Consider the following 16573-nt stretch of genomic DNA (forward strand, 5'->3'; position numbering starts at 1 on the left):
AAATGCAATGTCTCTATCAGGGTGCAGAAGTGTGGGAAATTTAAACAGCATGTTCTTAGGTCATCATAGATATGTTTTTAATTTAAAAATCAACATATACCCTTAGTTGAATAGTCATTGCTGTCCCACCTCTGTCCTCCCAACGCTTCTAACCCCACTCAGAGTTCTCAGGAAGGAACACCCCGTGAAAGGGCTGTGCACCCCAGAAGTGCCAGAGGCAAGGCATCGACACAAACGCATGAGCCATTCATTTCTTTACATCAGGTCATGCCAGAAGGGACCGGCCAAGCAGGGACTTCTGCTAACAGGTCGAGAAAACCAGCTTCTGCCATACTAAGGGATTGGTTTTATTTAGGGGGGCCCCTTGGTTCACAGCACCCCCTTAGGTTGTTAAAATCAATTTACCAGCAGCCACCATGACCAGGCTTCTGTTTGGAAAGAGACACAAATGAAATGCATTTCTAGAACCTCGGAGTGTCATGTGACAGGTGCAGGCACTGTCCTCAGTGTACTTTACCAATGTAATCGGAGAGGTTGACCTTCAGAGCCTGGATCAGCAGGCCTTTTTCAACCAGTTCCTTGTACAGAGATTCGATGGTCCTGGGGAGGAAATACACTGTCTCTGTCATCAGCACACACTGACACACAAGACCACAACTGCTCTGAAGTATCCTTTCATATGTGCAAATAAATGCGTTTTTGAAATGTTCTACAATTCGGGGATAAATTAGGCTTTTTGAAACTAGTATTTTTCAGCCAACCGTGTGGATACTGAGTATTTCCTATTAATAAGAATGGTATTTGTGGGTGTCTGAGACCTGCTGTGACTCCATCAGTCTTTATGATGGTCCAAATATGAGTTAGAAATTACCCGATCATAGTAATATAATGTTCCTAGAATTTTATTTTCAGTTAGCATCTGTGAGCCCATAGATCATTAGCCTTTGTGAAATTTCTGTTTAACTTGATAGTGGCTTAACATCTACAAGGAGCAAGAGTGGCTTATACTGGAGATAATTCTGTGTTTGCGTTTGTGTGTGTGTGTGTGTGTGTGTGTGTGTGTGTGTGTGTGTGCACGCGCTTGTGTGTATATGTGTGTAGGCCAGAGGTTGATGTGGCTGTCTGGAGCTTCACAGGATGACCATTTTTCATCTTTTCAGTCCTGAAGTTGTTTTTTTTTTTTTTTTTTTAACATAGCCCCTGGCTGCCTGGAACTCACCATGTAGATCACGCTAACTTTAGACTCATAGAGTTCCATCTGCCTCTCCCTCCTGAGTGCTGAGTTTGGAGCGTGTGCCACCGTGCCCAGCCTGAAGATAATTCTTTTTGTGTTTTGTTTGCAACAGTGTTTCACTATGTATCTCTGGTTGTCCTGGAACTCACTATGTAGACTAGGCTGATCTTGAACTCACAAATATCTGCCTACCCCTGCCTCCTGAGTGTTGGGACTGTGCCGCCACTCCTGGCTGAAGACAATTCTTATATGGAAGACAAATTGTCCAAAGCTGTGTTTGTGTTAGGTGGGTGTATTTCTCTGTGTTATACATACACACCAAAACAACAACAAAAATATTCTCAAAAAGGAGCTTGGCACACAGGATAAGGATAATTTATAACCCTCCATGTGACACAGCTAAGAGTCATTGAAGAAAGAAGTCTCAGTTGAGGGGTAATCTAGATCAGACTGACCCTTGGGGATTGTCTTTATCATTAATTGACACAGGAGAGTCCAGGCCACTGTGGGCAGCACCATTCCTTAGGCAGGCGGTCCTGGACTACATCTGAAAGCTACCTAAGCATGAGCCAGTGAAGGAGCCAGCTAGCAATCAGCATCCTCAACAGTTCCTGCTGGACTCCTTGTCTGTAAGTGACATCTCTGGCTGGAGCTAATGCTCTGTGGACTACCAAGCAGGCTCACCTTCAAGTTCCTATCCTGACTTCCCTCAATGATGGACTATGACCTGGAGTTTTAGCTAGAACAGCCCTCCCCTTTCCTAAACTGATTTCCATCAGTGTTCTTACCACAATATCAGAAAGGAAACTAGAACAAACTGCTTCTAACTTGTTTGTGACAGATTCAAGTGCAAGGAAGCATCCCAGGACACCTTCAGCATCCCAGCAGTCATTGTGGGGGAGCCACATCTGCGGCCATGCTAGTCAGCAACATTGCATTTGGTGATGCTTCAAATGCAAAGGGACATGGACGAACCCTTTAACTAGGAGGGAGCAGGGGCATGTTGGGAGTCCCAGTGTTTGCTCTTGGTTTCTAATGACTTCACTCTGTTTTGGAACTAAGGCCAAAACAAAGGAGGAAAACACTATATAAAAACAGTGGCTCTATGTGTCTACCTGGCCAGACCCGCCTCAAAATGATCATGTATCATGTATCTCTGTCCTGGATAGTTTCAGCATTATGCAATGACAGATGTCTGTCTTTCCATGAATGAGTATACCAGAGTCTCAAAATGTACCCTAGGACACTTGTAGGCACCAAGCAGCCAAACAGTGTAACCTCAAGGGGAGCCACTTCGAAGCATGCACCAGCTGTGGGGTACTGTGCCTCAGAGGTGACTGCAGAGGGACTTGCAAAGAATTCAGATAGGCTTCTTTTCCCATGGGTATCATTCACTTCTACTATGAGCAAAACCCACAGTAAGAGAAGGATGCTTCAGAATGATGCCTGGCCTCCAATCAGCAGGCGTTCACTGAACTCCCTGACAATGTGATGCATGCCTGCATGCCTGCATGCCTGCATGCCCACACTCGAAGTTTACAAAAACACAGCATTTGAAGCCATCTATTAGCACTGGAGTTGGACTAATGAAACTCAGGATTGCCAAGATCGCTTGGAGACTCGGCTGCATTACATCTTTGGACTGGCTCCCTCAGCAGGCAGGAAGTAGTGCACAGGGCACAGGGTGAAGCTATAAAGGAAGTGAGGTTCCCTCTGCCCAGAAGGAACTCAGTTTGCATGTTCTGAGGTCTCATGATATAATTTTCTCAGCCATTTTTTAATAAGCACCACCCCCTGACTCCCATGTAAATACTAGAATTTTTCAAAGTTACAGAAACTTGGGTGTGATGGGCAGCTTCACCTCCAGGCAAGTGGTCCTGTTGGGCATTTTTCTTCCATCTGGAGTCTATACAGGGCTTCCTCTTGTGCCTACCACTCCCCACACTCTGTCTAGGAGGGACGTGGTAGGGCTGAGAGGGGCTGCCTCACCTCAGCCTGCTCTGGGATTCGGGCTGCATCTCTGCATTTCTTATTTGCTCTTCTGTTGGCTCTCTGCATCTGTCACCCCCAGAACAAGCCCAGGCCTCACCTGTCAGCTGTCAGGTCTTTGTCCTTCTTCCCCCGTTTCCCTTTCTTCTTGCCTTTCTTTCCTTTACCTTGCTGAAAGAAAGTGGGAAGGAGCAACGTTTTCATAAAAAAAAAATAAGCAAGAGGGTGACTCCCGGAGGCGCCTTCTCGCCTTTGAATTGCGTTTGCATCTTCGACAAAAGATTAGTTGTGTCTGTTTGTGCTCAGGGCTGCTTGGGCCCTCTGTCCTGCTGCATCTACATCTACCTGCCTGTCAGTCTGTATGTTTGTGTTCTCTTATGTACAGTATAGTGTTGACTAGCATAGTTGTGCGGCATGGAGGTAAATTCTTTCTATACCTAATTTGTTGAGAGTTTTTTTTTTTTCCACAGTAGAATATTGAACTATGTCACATACCTTCCCATTTCTGAAAGGACATAGAACAAGGTAATAGATCGCAACCATGAATGACTCAGGCTTTTCAACTCCATTCCGTCAATGTGGTGGGGCACAGGGACCTACTCACCCGTGCATGTCGAACCATCCTTGCATTGCACGGTCCTGGGGCAAAATCCATCTAAATGCTGCCAAACTCAGTTTGCTAGTGTTTTGTTGAAGCTATGTGTCCCCCTGTTAGCCAGGAATATTGACACCTAGCTTTCTTTTATTTTGGTGTCTTTATCTGGTTTTGGTTTCAGGGTGCCAGAGGGCTCATAAAAGAACTTAGAAGTCTTTCCTCTTCTATTATTGTTGGATTTTTTTCCCTAACTTTTCTTTTTCTTTTTCACTTTCTCTGGAAGCCAGACTGTGACACCCAAGACATTCATTTAGTCTTGGGGACCAATCCCCATAGGAGCTAGACTTAACAATTAGTCCATACAATAATATACATTGAGGTTTGCTCTGAGCCAGAGAGGGTCCCTTATGTCTACACATTCCTACATTCATGGCCCTTAGGTATAAGAAAGACATTAACATGGTGTCACCAGCAAATATAACACCCACTAGTTATAAAGCACAAGGAAGACACAGAGTGCCATTCATATGCAAAGAAACAAGAGCCACTTTGGGGTTTCCAAAGGGCCCCCTAAGGGAGACTGTTGTCTGTTCCTGAGATACAGAGAGGCCATTGGAGAGTGTGAATGGAGAATGTCCAAATCAGACTTGTATTTAGGAAGGACCACTCAGGATGTTGGATAATCTCTGACCAAGTTGCCATCTCCAGAAAGTGCAGGAAACTGCCATGGGCTATCCTTTTTTGAGTCCCATCCCTGGCTAATGGTTTCCCTACGAGACTCCTCGTAATTGATTATCTTTTAGCTTGCCTTGAAGTTCACCCCTAGGTCACTGGGATTGGGCTGTGAAAACTCTTTAGCTACACAATCACTAACAATCCCTTGAGAGCACCTGACAGCGCTGTGACATGGTGGCATCTTGTAGATGCCAGGTTGCAAGGAACAAGGAGAGAAGTCTGAGGAGGGAAGGAGGGAAGCAAGGCTGGTATGGCTTTGGGCTTGGCTGGTGAGGAGAACACCTGCCACCTGACAGGGGGTCACAGCCACCTCCGAAATACGTTTCCCACGGTGATCAGCTTAGTTTCCGTGTCTAGTCATGAACACACCCCCTTTTCATAGATGAAGACACACATGGAGTTTAACAGTGGCATCAGGAGATGTCCTTGGAATGGAGAGGGGACTGCATCAGGCCACCGTGTTGTGCCTTCAGAACAGCGCTCTGAGGGACAATTTAAATGACTTCAGAGTTAAGCTATATGTTCAGCACAAGATGGACTAAGACAGCTATCCTCAGGCCACGTGTCCCCTGAGATGCCAAGACTCAACACAGTGCCACTGAGCTCACGAGCCACAGGCCGGTGCCTTGGTGTCTCTAAACCTCATGTTTCTTCTGTCTTTGACAGCACAGCCAGGGGAGTCTTGGATTTCTTCTTTTGAGCATTCTGGCCCAGTGGCTGGGCTGTCTGTGGGAGGAAGGTGGACACAAGAGGCTAAAGGAATGAGCTGCACATGCTTCACTCTGACTGTTGCAGACCACCACGAGACGGATTTGTGGCAATTCAAGAGTTGACCCACCCAGCTCCTTTCAGCCTGATTCTCGCCCTCATAAACCCTGCTCACTGTCAATGGCTTCCACTACAAACTGGCCTACGGGAGCAGATGGGGGCAGAGGGATCGGGGCACTTGCTGTGGCCCCCCAGATAGCGCTCATCTTGTGTAGGGTGTTAATGGGTGGTCCTGGGGAGGAGCCTCTTAGAAGGTGAGAGGGCCAAACCACCAAACACTGAGTGGTGAATAGTGAAATCAGCAAAAGGGGGAAGCTTGAGGTCTTAGTCAGTATTCTATTGCTGTGAAGAGACACCATGACCAAGGCAACTCTTATAAAAGAAAGCATCTAATTGGGGCTTACTTATAGTTTCAGGGGTTTAGTCCATTTTCATGGTGGGGAGCATGTTGGCATGCAGGCAGACATGATGCTGGAGAAGTAGCTGAAAGTTCTACATCCAGATCCACAGGCAGCAGGAGAAGAGAGAGCCACTGGGCTTGGGTGGCCTTCTGAAACCTCAAATCCCACTCCCCTAGTGATATACTTTCTCCAACAAGGCCACACCTCCTAATCCTTCCCAAGCAGCACTACTCCTTGATCACCAAGTATTCAAGTATATGAGCCTATGGGGGCCATTCTTATTCAAACCACCATGCTTGATGTGGGGCATCTTGGGTACAACCAGCTACCCAGCAGGCCCTGCTGTCCATGGCCGACTCTGCTGCCCATGCGTGTTTAATACCCACCTTCTTCCCTTTCTTTCCCCTGGCCGGGTGTTCTATCTCTTTGTTCACAGCCAGTTTAAGGTTTCTCAGCTCTTGTCTCATCAACTCATCAACCTAGGAGAAAATGCAAAGTACATACACCGCTTTCAGGTGACTTCACATGCCTTGTGTCTCCTTGGGGTAAATTCTTGGATTGCTTACCGATTTGGAAATTGTAAAAAGTGTAATCGTGGCAGCAAATGGCTTTTTTTTTTTTCTGCTGGAGGCAAGTGTAGGCATACCTGAACTCTTATCTCAAACTCCAATTCCTTCCGTTTCTCCTCCTTTATCATTTCTGGGTCATAGTCCTGAGGGAAATTCCAAGATTCATCTTTATTCATCCATGTGTCTGTGTTCCACAAGGACAGAGAAAAAGGAAATGAAAAAAAATAAGTTCAACATCTAGATTAATGAGGGCTGTTATTGTAATCTCAACACACATGAGTCTGTCCGGTTTCTAGAAAGGAAGTTTGAATAGAGAAGCCAGAGAATGAGAGGGTTCATAGACCTGCCATATAATGTTCTAAAAAAGGAGAGAAAAATGGAATGTGGAAACATGAAGTAAAGATATGGGAGTAGTTGGTTTTGTCAATTTAACACAGCCTAGAATCTGCTGAGGAGAGGTCTGAGGAATTGTCTAGATCAGGGATTGTGATGCACCATTTTGGGAGGCCTGAGGCAAGAGCCCTTGGGACAGGATAGCTTCAGGGAGACATGGACACAAAGGTCTAGTGTCTAAAGTGTGGGCCAGGTCTGCAAGCTATAGACATTAACCCCGTGGCCATGTGGTCACTTATGGAAAAGCAATGGATGTCACCATGCACCAGTGAGGTGGGTCCACCTTAATGGATGTCACCATGCACCAGTGAGGTAGGCCTACTTTAATGGATGTCACCATGCACCAGTGAGGTGGGTCCACATTAATTGATGTCACCATGCAGAAGTGAGGTGGGCCCCTTTATTTCCTAGACAAGCTCTGAGGTCAGCAGATGTTAGCTGGAGCAGAGCCTGGATAGACTCCAACAAAGTCTATCAGGGATCCTCACTCACCTCACCTACGTCCTGCCTGAGAAAGATGTGAGTTGGGCCGGGTGAGTGTATCACAATCCCCACTTTACCACACCATATGCTACACCACCACGATCTATGGGTAAGCCTGTGGGTGATGTCAGAGGTGAGACCAGGGCTTGAAAATGCAGGATGTGGACTTGCAAGAAACAGAGAAAAAACAGATTTCATACTGGTACATTTTTCATAGACCCAATTCTTCCATGTGTCCTCCCCTAGACAGGGCAGCTGCATGAGAAGTGTCTTAATGACTGGGTCCAGAGCACAGGACAGATGTCAGGGTGCTCCCCACTCTGGTGGATGAAAAGTACCACTGGAGGGACTCTAGTTTGAAGGTAATGAAAGAGTTGGGGCTGAATTTCAAGGTATGTCATTATCTGGTCTGGCAGGGGATAAGCCTGGAAAAAGGGGGTACCTTGCATGGGTAGACAATGCTTCTATCAGAAGACATATTTTATAAAATGAAAATCCCAGTGTCGGGTGTGGGATAGTTTCTTATAAGAAGCTGTTGGTCAATGAACCTCCAGAGACTCCTGAAAGCAACCCAGGCTATGGCAAATATTTTTGGTTGCCCATCAAAACCATATGGGAAGACTTTATTGCTAAAGATATACAGAAATGAAGCTAGAGTTGATCAGGAAGCTTCCTCCATACTGTCTAGCTTACATAGTGCTAGAAGGTGCTATGCCATTGCTGGGGGGCTACCCACCCCACCCCCACATTTCCCCAGAGTACTCTTGAGTAGGAGCAGCAGGACATATTAGACAGAAGAATTAGAGGCGAAGATAAAGATAGAAAATAAAGGATAGCCCCAAGAGGGCCTGGAACCTATTCCAATGGGCCCCGACTGTCTCTGCCCTAGGGTATTTACAGGAATGCCAAGGAGTGGAGCAAAAGACCCCACCCCAGCACAGCCAAGTGCAGAGCATCTCGGACACCTGCACTCAGACCTGTGGTCCAATCATCCTCTCTATGTGGACCTGCTGGATAAAGCCACTAGGAACCTGCAAATGGGCTCCCACAGGGAAGAAAAGTCATATGTGGTCTCACCCACAGCTGGACCTTGCAAGCTGCAAGGCAAGATGTGCCTGCCCACTGGTGCAGCAGTGGCATTAACTGTTGTGGGACAACCAATCACTTTCTGATTGGATTTGAGGCCTGCGCAACAGGAAGGAATTCACGCCTGGAACTGTAAACCTGGTCAAAACCCATGGCTGTGGAAGTCACAGACCATAATGCAGAACCCGCTACTGTTGTCTTGATAAACGGACATGTTGTCAGACCGCCTTCTAAATATTTATGTCTATACCCATAGATTAGTGCTAGCCTTCACCCTGGTCAGAGAAGCTTCTGTCTGAAATGGGCAGTTGCTCAGCCCTCAGCAGGGTAACTGTGTCAGTCCTACCCAGGCGCAGCGAAGGTTATGGGAAAAGGAGAGGAAAGAATGTAAGAGCAGGAAGATGGGGAGGAGAGCCATGAAATGCTGGCTTCCAGATGTGGCACGGCCATGGCACCCATGACCTCACAGCAGCTGTGTTTACTGGCACATGAGCTGCACAAGATGAAGCCAGTCAGCATTTCAACACGGGTGGGGAAGGGGCTCATTAATCCCTACCCCAGCTAAGGAGCTATTGGCAGTTGATGGCTGCTTTGGTGGGGTGTCATTTTGTGGGGGTACTACTGCTGTGGAAACCCATGCTCTGGTGGATGGTCCCCCACCATGTATGTGTGGGAAGCACTAATTGAATGCTGTAAATCTTGAGGGGAAATAAAAAGAAAGAACGTGAAGGTTGGAGGGGACATCCTGACGGGGGTTTAGGGAGAGTAGGAGAGGCGAGCTGGCGATGGATATGATCAAAATACATTGTATACATATATTAAAATTGCCAAAGAATAAATAAAAATATTCTTAATAAGCTCATTTCCCGAAATACACATTATTCTAACATCTAGAATAGTCTAAATGTAGGGCTGACAGATGCTTCCTTTTTTGAGACAGGGTCTCACTATATAGTCCAACTGGCCTTGACCTAGAGGTCTCCTATTTTATGACAGGATTATGGGTATTCCCTGCCATGCCTGGCTCACTGGCTTCTTTCTCTGTGTTAAAAAAAAAAAAACAAACAAACCTTTATGTTTCCCCCTCCCCCCGACAATAGCAAAAAGAGCTTCAGTGTGTTACAAAGTGCCGTTTACTTTTGCTAACTACCTGACATGTCTCCGCCTTGCAGGACTGGTAAGTTTTCAGCCGCCGCAAGTTTCCCTCCTACATTAAGACATCAGAGAGCAGAGTCGCTTCGCTATTTACAGGGACCCACTTCTCGGCGCATCGCTAGAGAGGCTCCCCAGACTCTGAGAACAAGACGTTCTGTCGTAGAAGGAGCACGGAATACTTAACAGGGAGGTAGCAACGGCCCGAGCATTGCTGCCACAGTCGCAAGAACACATCCACACGCTGGAGTCCCAGCTATGCTTTGTAACACAGCTCCTCACAAGGAGGCCTCTGATCTCCCCTCCACAAGGTCTCAATGGGCTGATTTTTTTTCCTTCGAAATGTTGCTTTCTCATGACACTTTTGCACAGGGCACTTTTCAATCCCTTTAGGAATTTCATGGGCGTTTGTAAATGCAGGAAGCTCTTTGGGACCCTCAGAGGGTACTTGTTGCCTCGCTCTCCTGCAGCCAGAAAGAGCTTTTTATCCCCGGACTGTGAAAAGCCGGCCAGAGCCCTTTCACATGGAGGGGAAGAGGAGGGCGGTTCGGTGAGGAGGGGCAGGGGGGCTTAATCTTAGCGATTAAAATGCTAATGCGTTATTTGAGAAGGCAAACCTTTGGTTTTAATGAAAAGGAATCTAAGATGAAGAGATTTCTATTTAAGTTACTGAAGATGGAAGATGACAGTCAAAGCCTCCAACTAGAAGACACTTTGCGGCTTCTCCCTACTTCGTGGATTTCCTGGAAACAGGCTATGCCCAATAGGTGGTGGTGAAGGCAGGATGCTGGAGGTTGCAAGATCTGGCTTCCCATGGGAATGCCAAATCTTCCCCCAAATTCATTTTTGCTTTTTGTCAAAAAAGAAGCACTTACATGGTGCTCACAAGTGTTAAAAGACCGTGAAAATGAAACTCTTGCGCCATCTGCCTCTGGCTCACACAGTCTGATGAATTCATTTCTGTGTTCATTTACTCATGAAGGAAGTCAGTTCTGTGTTAATTATGATGCAGCCGAGTTGATGAGTCTCAGACCAAGGCCTTGCTTCCAGAGCAACTAGGTGACAGATCTTGTCCTCTGGGACTTGGGTCCCACTGCAGGTGTGTGTGTGTGTGTGTGTGTGTGTGTGTGTGTGTGTGTGTGTGTGTGTATGTGTGTGTGTGTGTGTGTGTCTGTGTGTGTGTCTCTGTGTGTGTGTGTGTGTGTCTCTGTGTGTGTGTGTGTGTGTGTGTGAAGCACATACCCATTGCTTGGCATCTGAGCTGAGTACAAAGAGACAAGGTGGGTGCAGGTGGGGAGGAGACCACTATTCTGCCGAGGCCCCCAGAGGGGCTTTTCCTGGCGCAAGGCCTGGGGGGACAAGCATTGTGAGCAAGGAGAGAAGACAGCACACAGCTGCTGTGAGAGTGTTCCGGGCATGCTAAGGGAAGAGAGATGTCAGTAAGGCTGAAGATGTGGTCTCTGGAGCTCCTTCAGCTGGTAAATGTATTGCTCTCTCAGGCCTGCGTTGGGCGCCCCTCGGTTCCTTAGGATGTTCAGAGTTTCTGAGAGCCTGGTGTGACAAGGGAGGATTTCCTCCCCCAATATGTCTTCCTCTGCCCTCCTCCTCTCTGCACACTTGTATGAGAGGGGAAGGGGGAGTCAGGCCTTCCAAATTCTGAGGGTAAATATGTGCACACAGCCCCTCACACCTGGAAGTCCTTCCTGCTGAGGACATCTTGGATGATGATGCCACCAAAGTGAGGGAGAGAAGAGGAGACGAGAGTGTGGCTGGCAGTGAGCAGAGAGAGATCAGGGAGGGCCTATGACGGTTGCAAAGACATGGAGGGCTCCCAGGGGAGGGTGCGGGACAGAATGAACATGGCATTCCTCGGCTCCTCAGTGTGGAAACCATCCTGAAGGCTGGTGGGAGACAGCGAACACACGGCACAAACAGGGGGGTAAAAAGGCCAAAAGATGTGACTGTCTTGCCAGTTATCATTCTTGTTCACACACACACACACACACACACACACGCACGCACGCACGCACGCACGCACGCACGCACGCACCCACACACGCATCAGTGGGACCCCAGTCAGGCCTGGACTTGCAGAGTGGATTCCTGAAGGTCCTGAATGCTCAGGGAGCATGCCTGCTTTCATTCTAAACTCACAACTACTCAGCTTGGTCCCTCCCCATCTTGCAGGCAGGTGGATGGGTGACATCATTTTTGGACCTCCAGATCAATATCGCATCCAGCACGGTTTGCTAAGCGAATATGTGAGTGGATGGAGGTTTTTTGATGGCAACTGTTCTGCTCCACTGTAAGTAAATGTTTGGATGAATTCTCAATGGTCCTTCCTGACGAGGGCAAGGACTGTGTTCGTTGCCTGCTTCCTATGAAGATGGAATGACTTGGGCACAAAAAACATCTGTCTTTGCATGTTTTGGGCACTTGGTAAATGTTAGTTGGTTCCTTTGGCTTCCTTCTTGGACTCAGGCACCATATACTAACAGTGTCATGGGCACCTCTGGCTTTCCCCAGAGCACCCTGAATGTCCCTGCCACTAGTGGTCTGTAGAAGGGTACCTGCTAGAATGTATTTAGCATAGTGAACCTGTAACTATAGTGAAATTGTTGTTAAGGATATAACCTAATTTACTGGGATGAATGCCTTGAATCAATATTAAGTATATACGTATCTGTCTATCTATCTATCTATCTATCTATCTATCTATCTATCTATCTATCTATCTGACCCAATGTTGTCCAGATCAGACTCAAGTTGGGAAGAAGGTTCACGATTGACTGACATTTGAAAAATCTCCCCTTTACATCCTTATTACATTTCCCAGGGATTTCCACAACAGTACTAGGAACCAGGGTCAAACTGGCCAATCATCTGCTGCTAGGATTTATCCCAAGGGTGCAGTGGAACTAAGGAGCTGGATGACAGTCCTGGTAAATTACGACGGATATCTGAGAGGGCAGAGCCCATATGCTCACACACCCGGCTAGGTTCTGGCCATGCTATTGGAGTTGAGCCACAGACAAAACGATCCTCAGAACGAGACGTGTCTTGGTGTGAAAGGACTAAGATGTGTACATATGGAATTCATTTCCTTGATGGAATACCTTTCTTCATGCCCCTAAGCAAAAGCTCGGTCAGCTGCGGAGCACACAACTGGGGAAAGTTCTAGAATGTTTGTGCCCTGCATGCGCGTCTTCCACCTCCATTTTCCTAGTTTCATTTCTGTTGCTGTGAAAAATGCCCTGACTAGAAAAACAATGCAGGGAAGGAAGGTTGATGTGGCTACAGTCAGTCCATCACTGCAGGGACCTAAGGCAGGGGCTCCGCTGGCTAGTCTTATCACCTCCACGGTCAAGTGCAGGGAGACACGACTCTCCCAAGCTGCCTTCCTGCCATCACCCAGCTAGCCCTCTCTACTCTCATATAGTCCAGGGCCTCAAGCCAATGAATGGTGCCACCCATGGTGGGCTGGGTCTTCCCACATCAATGAACACAATCAAGACAGTCCCCTACAGACATGCTCACCGGCTGACCTCACCTAGATAATTCTTTGAGACTCTTTCCTAGGCTACTTTGGGTTGTGTCAAATTGACAATGAAAACCTAATTGTGCTGGTTAGATGATGATGATGATGATGATGATGATGATTATTATTTTACCAAATTTACATAAGATAGAGTCATTTAAAAGAGGGAGTCTTAGTTAAAAAAATGGCTCCATTGCCAGGTGGCACATGCCTTTAATCTCAGCACTCAAGAGGCAGAGGCAGGTGGATTTCTGTGAGTCTGAGGCCAACCTGGTCTACAGAGTGAGTTCCAGTACAACCAGGGTTACACAGAGAAACCCTATCTGGAAAAACCAAGCAAAAAACCAAAACCAACCAACCAACCAAATTGCTTCCATCATATTGGCGTATAGCCAAGCCTGTGGACGCATTGTCTTGATTGGGTGGGTGAGCCCAGGCATCTATGGGCTGTGCCACCCCTGAGGTGGTGCTGTAAGAAAGTGAGTGAACAAACCACAGGGAGCAAGCTAGTAAGCAGCGTTCCTACGTGGTCTCTGCTTCAGTTCCTGTTTCCAGGTTCTTGACTTGAGTGCCTGTCCTGACTTCCCTTCATGATGGACGGTAAGCTGAAACAGGTCCTTTCTTTCCCAGGTTGATTTCTTAAACTAGGACACCAGCCACCACGGCAACTCTATGTTTTTAGGAAGCATAAGCAGCAGGAGAGGGACAGGTTTTGGCTGGATTCACGCAACACAGCCTTCCGTGACTGAGCACTTAAGACCTGTCCACCCACTGGAGCTTGGGCACACTCGGCAGACAGGGTGACCCCTGAGGACCAGGCATTCTCCGGGACTGACCTTTGTATAAGCTATTTCCTTCTTCCATCAGTTGAAGGAAAAGGCTTGGTGACATTTTCCATTCCTCGTCTTCTTCCTGTTCAGAACAAAGTAATATTCTTGTGAATTGAAGGTGCACTTTATCTGTTAAGACCAGACAGCAAAAGGCACACACGATGTAGTTGACTGGACTGGAGGTTGTGCCCCACCCACCAGGAAGTCCCCCTGCTAGTGACCTGAGCAGGGAGTGCCACAACCAGCACTGGAGGCATGGATGGCCAGCCCAGGCACTTTCTGCACGGTGGCTTTCCCACAGGCCCATCCCTGGTTTGGGTCCTACCTTGTAAGGACTTGCTCAGTGCTGTCTGAAGGCTGAACACTCAGCTTGGGCCCTGTCTATATCCCTTCTCCATGTCCCCATAGCTAGGCTTTGAGCTTCTCTCCACCCTGGGCTTTCCTGCACCCCTGCCATTTCTGGGCTTCTGTGAGACACGTGCTGTTCCTTCCTCTTGCTCACGTGTCCCTTGATCCTGGGAACCAGCCACAGGCTCTTCCTTCCCAGAACGAACTGGCTTCCCCATGGAGTTGGGGTCTGCAGAACTCAGATTCCAAGTCCCCACTGCAGAGAGCCCAAATATGTGTCCCTTGGCTTCTCCTGTCAATTCTGTGCATCAAGACAGGATACTGCCATCTGCCATCTGCGTGGTCGATAGCTCGGCGTTGAGCCCCTCTGTCCCTGATTGTGAGAACCAGCCTTGCAGGCTCTCAGCTGGGGTTTCTACCACATCAATAGTTTCTGGTGACAAATTTCATGGTTCTTGTTACTGTCAAAAAGGTCCAAAGGAAGCATGCTGGTCGCTGTGCCCACGGGGTGTCTCTAGAGCTCCCTGAATACTTTTAGCACCTACATGAGGAGGGGACTGTGTGTTGTTATGAGAATCTCTTCACCAGGATGCTGTGAATCCCTGGACACTGGAGAACTGGAGAACAGCACTTCCTTTTCGGGGCTCTAGTGTTGGGCTCTGGGGTGGTACCAATCACTGTGTGTCCACACGCCCTGGAGACTGCATGACCTTTGGACCTCTAATCCCCCCACTATTTCCTCCTCCTCCTCACCATCCATAGACAGATGGGCACCAAACCACATCTGTTCTGCCTCCCCTGATTCCAGGGATCTTACCCTTTTCTTGTCTCAGCCATCTGACAGGACCCTTGCTTGTACATTGTCTGATTTGGTGCCTCCTTCTCTGTCCTGCCAGAAAGGACTCAGGCAAGATCTGACCAACTTGAAGACTTCCTTCAACTGAAGCCCCGCACAGCCCTGAAGCTCCCCATCAGACCTGTCTGCATAGGACAAAGTCCAGCCTGTAGCAGACTGCATGCAGCCCTCCCAGCCCTGGTCCCTAGGCCACTTCCATGCTCCTGACATTGCTGCATCCATACGGAGGAGGATGCTGTCTTGTATATACGGTGGCACGGTCTTTCCTGCCCCTGCCTCCTTTCTTCGGTCCCCTCTTTCTGGCTGCTAATGCTTTCTGATAATTTTGGACTCAGGTCTCTCTCTTCCAGGAATCCACCACAGCCAGCTTTACAGCCCAGCAGTGGCTGGATTTTGTCTACACTCTCAGGAGCCTTCCTTCCTTGTGAGCATCCTCCACTTCCCAGCAGACAGAGGATCACAAATAGTGGGATGCCCCTTAGTCCTGGAGCTGGCATGTCTGCATACCGTAAACACTTATTGGGTGAAAGAAGAATGTAGAACATACATGTCCAGTCCATAGATGAATAAACAGTATGCTGCCCTTTACCCATGGGAAGGAATGAGGCGCCAACACCTGCTGTAAGGATACAGTGAGCGAGGGAAGCCAGACACAAAGACCACATTTCAGAGGGTCCCACACATAAGAAACGCTCACACTCTACCTAGTTAGACCCCAGTCAGTCTCTGGCCCCAGATGAGCCTTGTGCTCTGCTTGGCCAAGGTGGGACCCCTCCTCCCACAGGCTTTTGTGAGGCTGCAGGTGCCAGGAGGTCCCTGCTCACCAGGAGAGATGCCTGAAGCAAGTGGTACAGGCTGTCGTGGAGATTCCCAGGGTGCTCCTGGGGGTTACAGAAGGAGTCCAGGGACCATGGCTTGTCAGGCAGTCAAGGAAGCCACCTGCCTTGCACAGCCAGAAGAGGATTTGGTCCCAGAAATACCAGGACTCAGAGTGGAAGAAGAAGCAGCTAATCTGACCGCTGGGTCAGATCAATCTCATATTAAAGTCAAACTCATCGGTTAAGAAGCCCAGCCATGGCACCGTTGGCTCAGGCTGGCCATTGTCCTACCCTTGGGATGGAGATACCCTGGCATGAGCAAAGAAATCTGCCAGGGCAGTGTCAAAACCAACAAAACCAGCAGCAGTGACAGACAGCTGGTGCCCAGGGGCAGAAGTCCAATCTGTGTCCGATTAGAGGACGACACTCTTACCGATGATGTCACCAGCGTCTTCCCCTCCTCACCCTCCCTCGTGTGGCTGTGATTTTACTTTCTTAGAAACACTCCCATCACTCTTTTCTTCTCCCTTCCCCTCCTTCTGGACCCTTAATTCAAATACCCCCCCCCCCGCCCCATACATCTAATCTCCGTACATCAGAGAGAACACACAACACTCATCTTTCAAGTCTAGCTTGATGACCTGTTCCATCTGTTTCCCTGCCAATGGCACACTATTGGTATTTGTGGTTAAATAAAACTCCATTTGTATATGGACCACATTTTCTCTATCTAGTCATGTGTCCATGGACACCTTAGGTTCCTTCTTATCTTGGCTGC

At 48.1% G+C, this 16573-nt stretch overlaps 1 protein-coding gene across 1 annotated transcript in view; it reads right to left on the reverse strand.

Moving 5' to 3' along the window:
• Positions 1-16573, reverse strand: part of Iqca1 (IQ motif containing with AAA domain 1) — a 130420-nt gene that overhangs the window by 46056 nt on the left and 67791 nt on the right. Inside the window, exons 9-13 of the mRNA XM_059278225.1 lie at positions 13780-13855; positions 6369-6475; positions 6109-6201; positions 3324-3394; positions 518-600 (exon numbers count right to left, since the gene is read on the reverse strand). Of these exons, the coding sequence (XP_059134208.1) occupies positions 518-600; positions 3324-3394; positions 6109-6201; positions 6369-6475; positions 13780-13855 (430 nt within the window). The remainder of the gene's footprint in view (positions 1-517; positions 601-3323; positions 3395-6108; positions 6202-6368; positions 6476-13779; positions 13856-16573) is intronic.

The sequence above is a fragment of the Peromyscus eremicus genome, chromosome 13 (genome assembly GCF_949786415.1).
Source record: "Peromyscus eremicus chromosome 13, PerEre_H2_v1, whole genome shotgun sequence".
NCBI lineage: Eukaryota > Metazoa > Chordata > Mammalia > Rodentia > Cricetidae > Peromyscus > Peromyscus eremicus.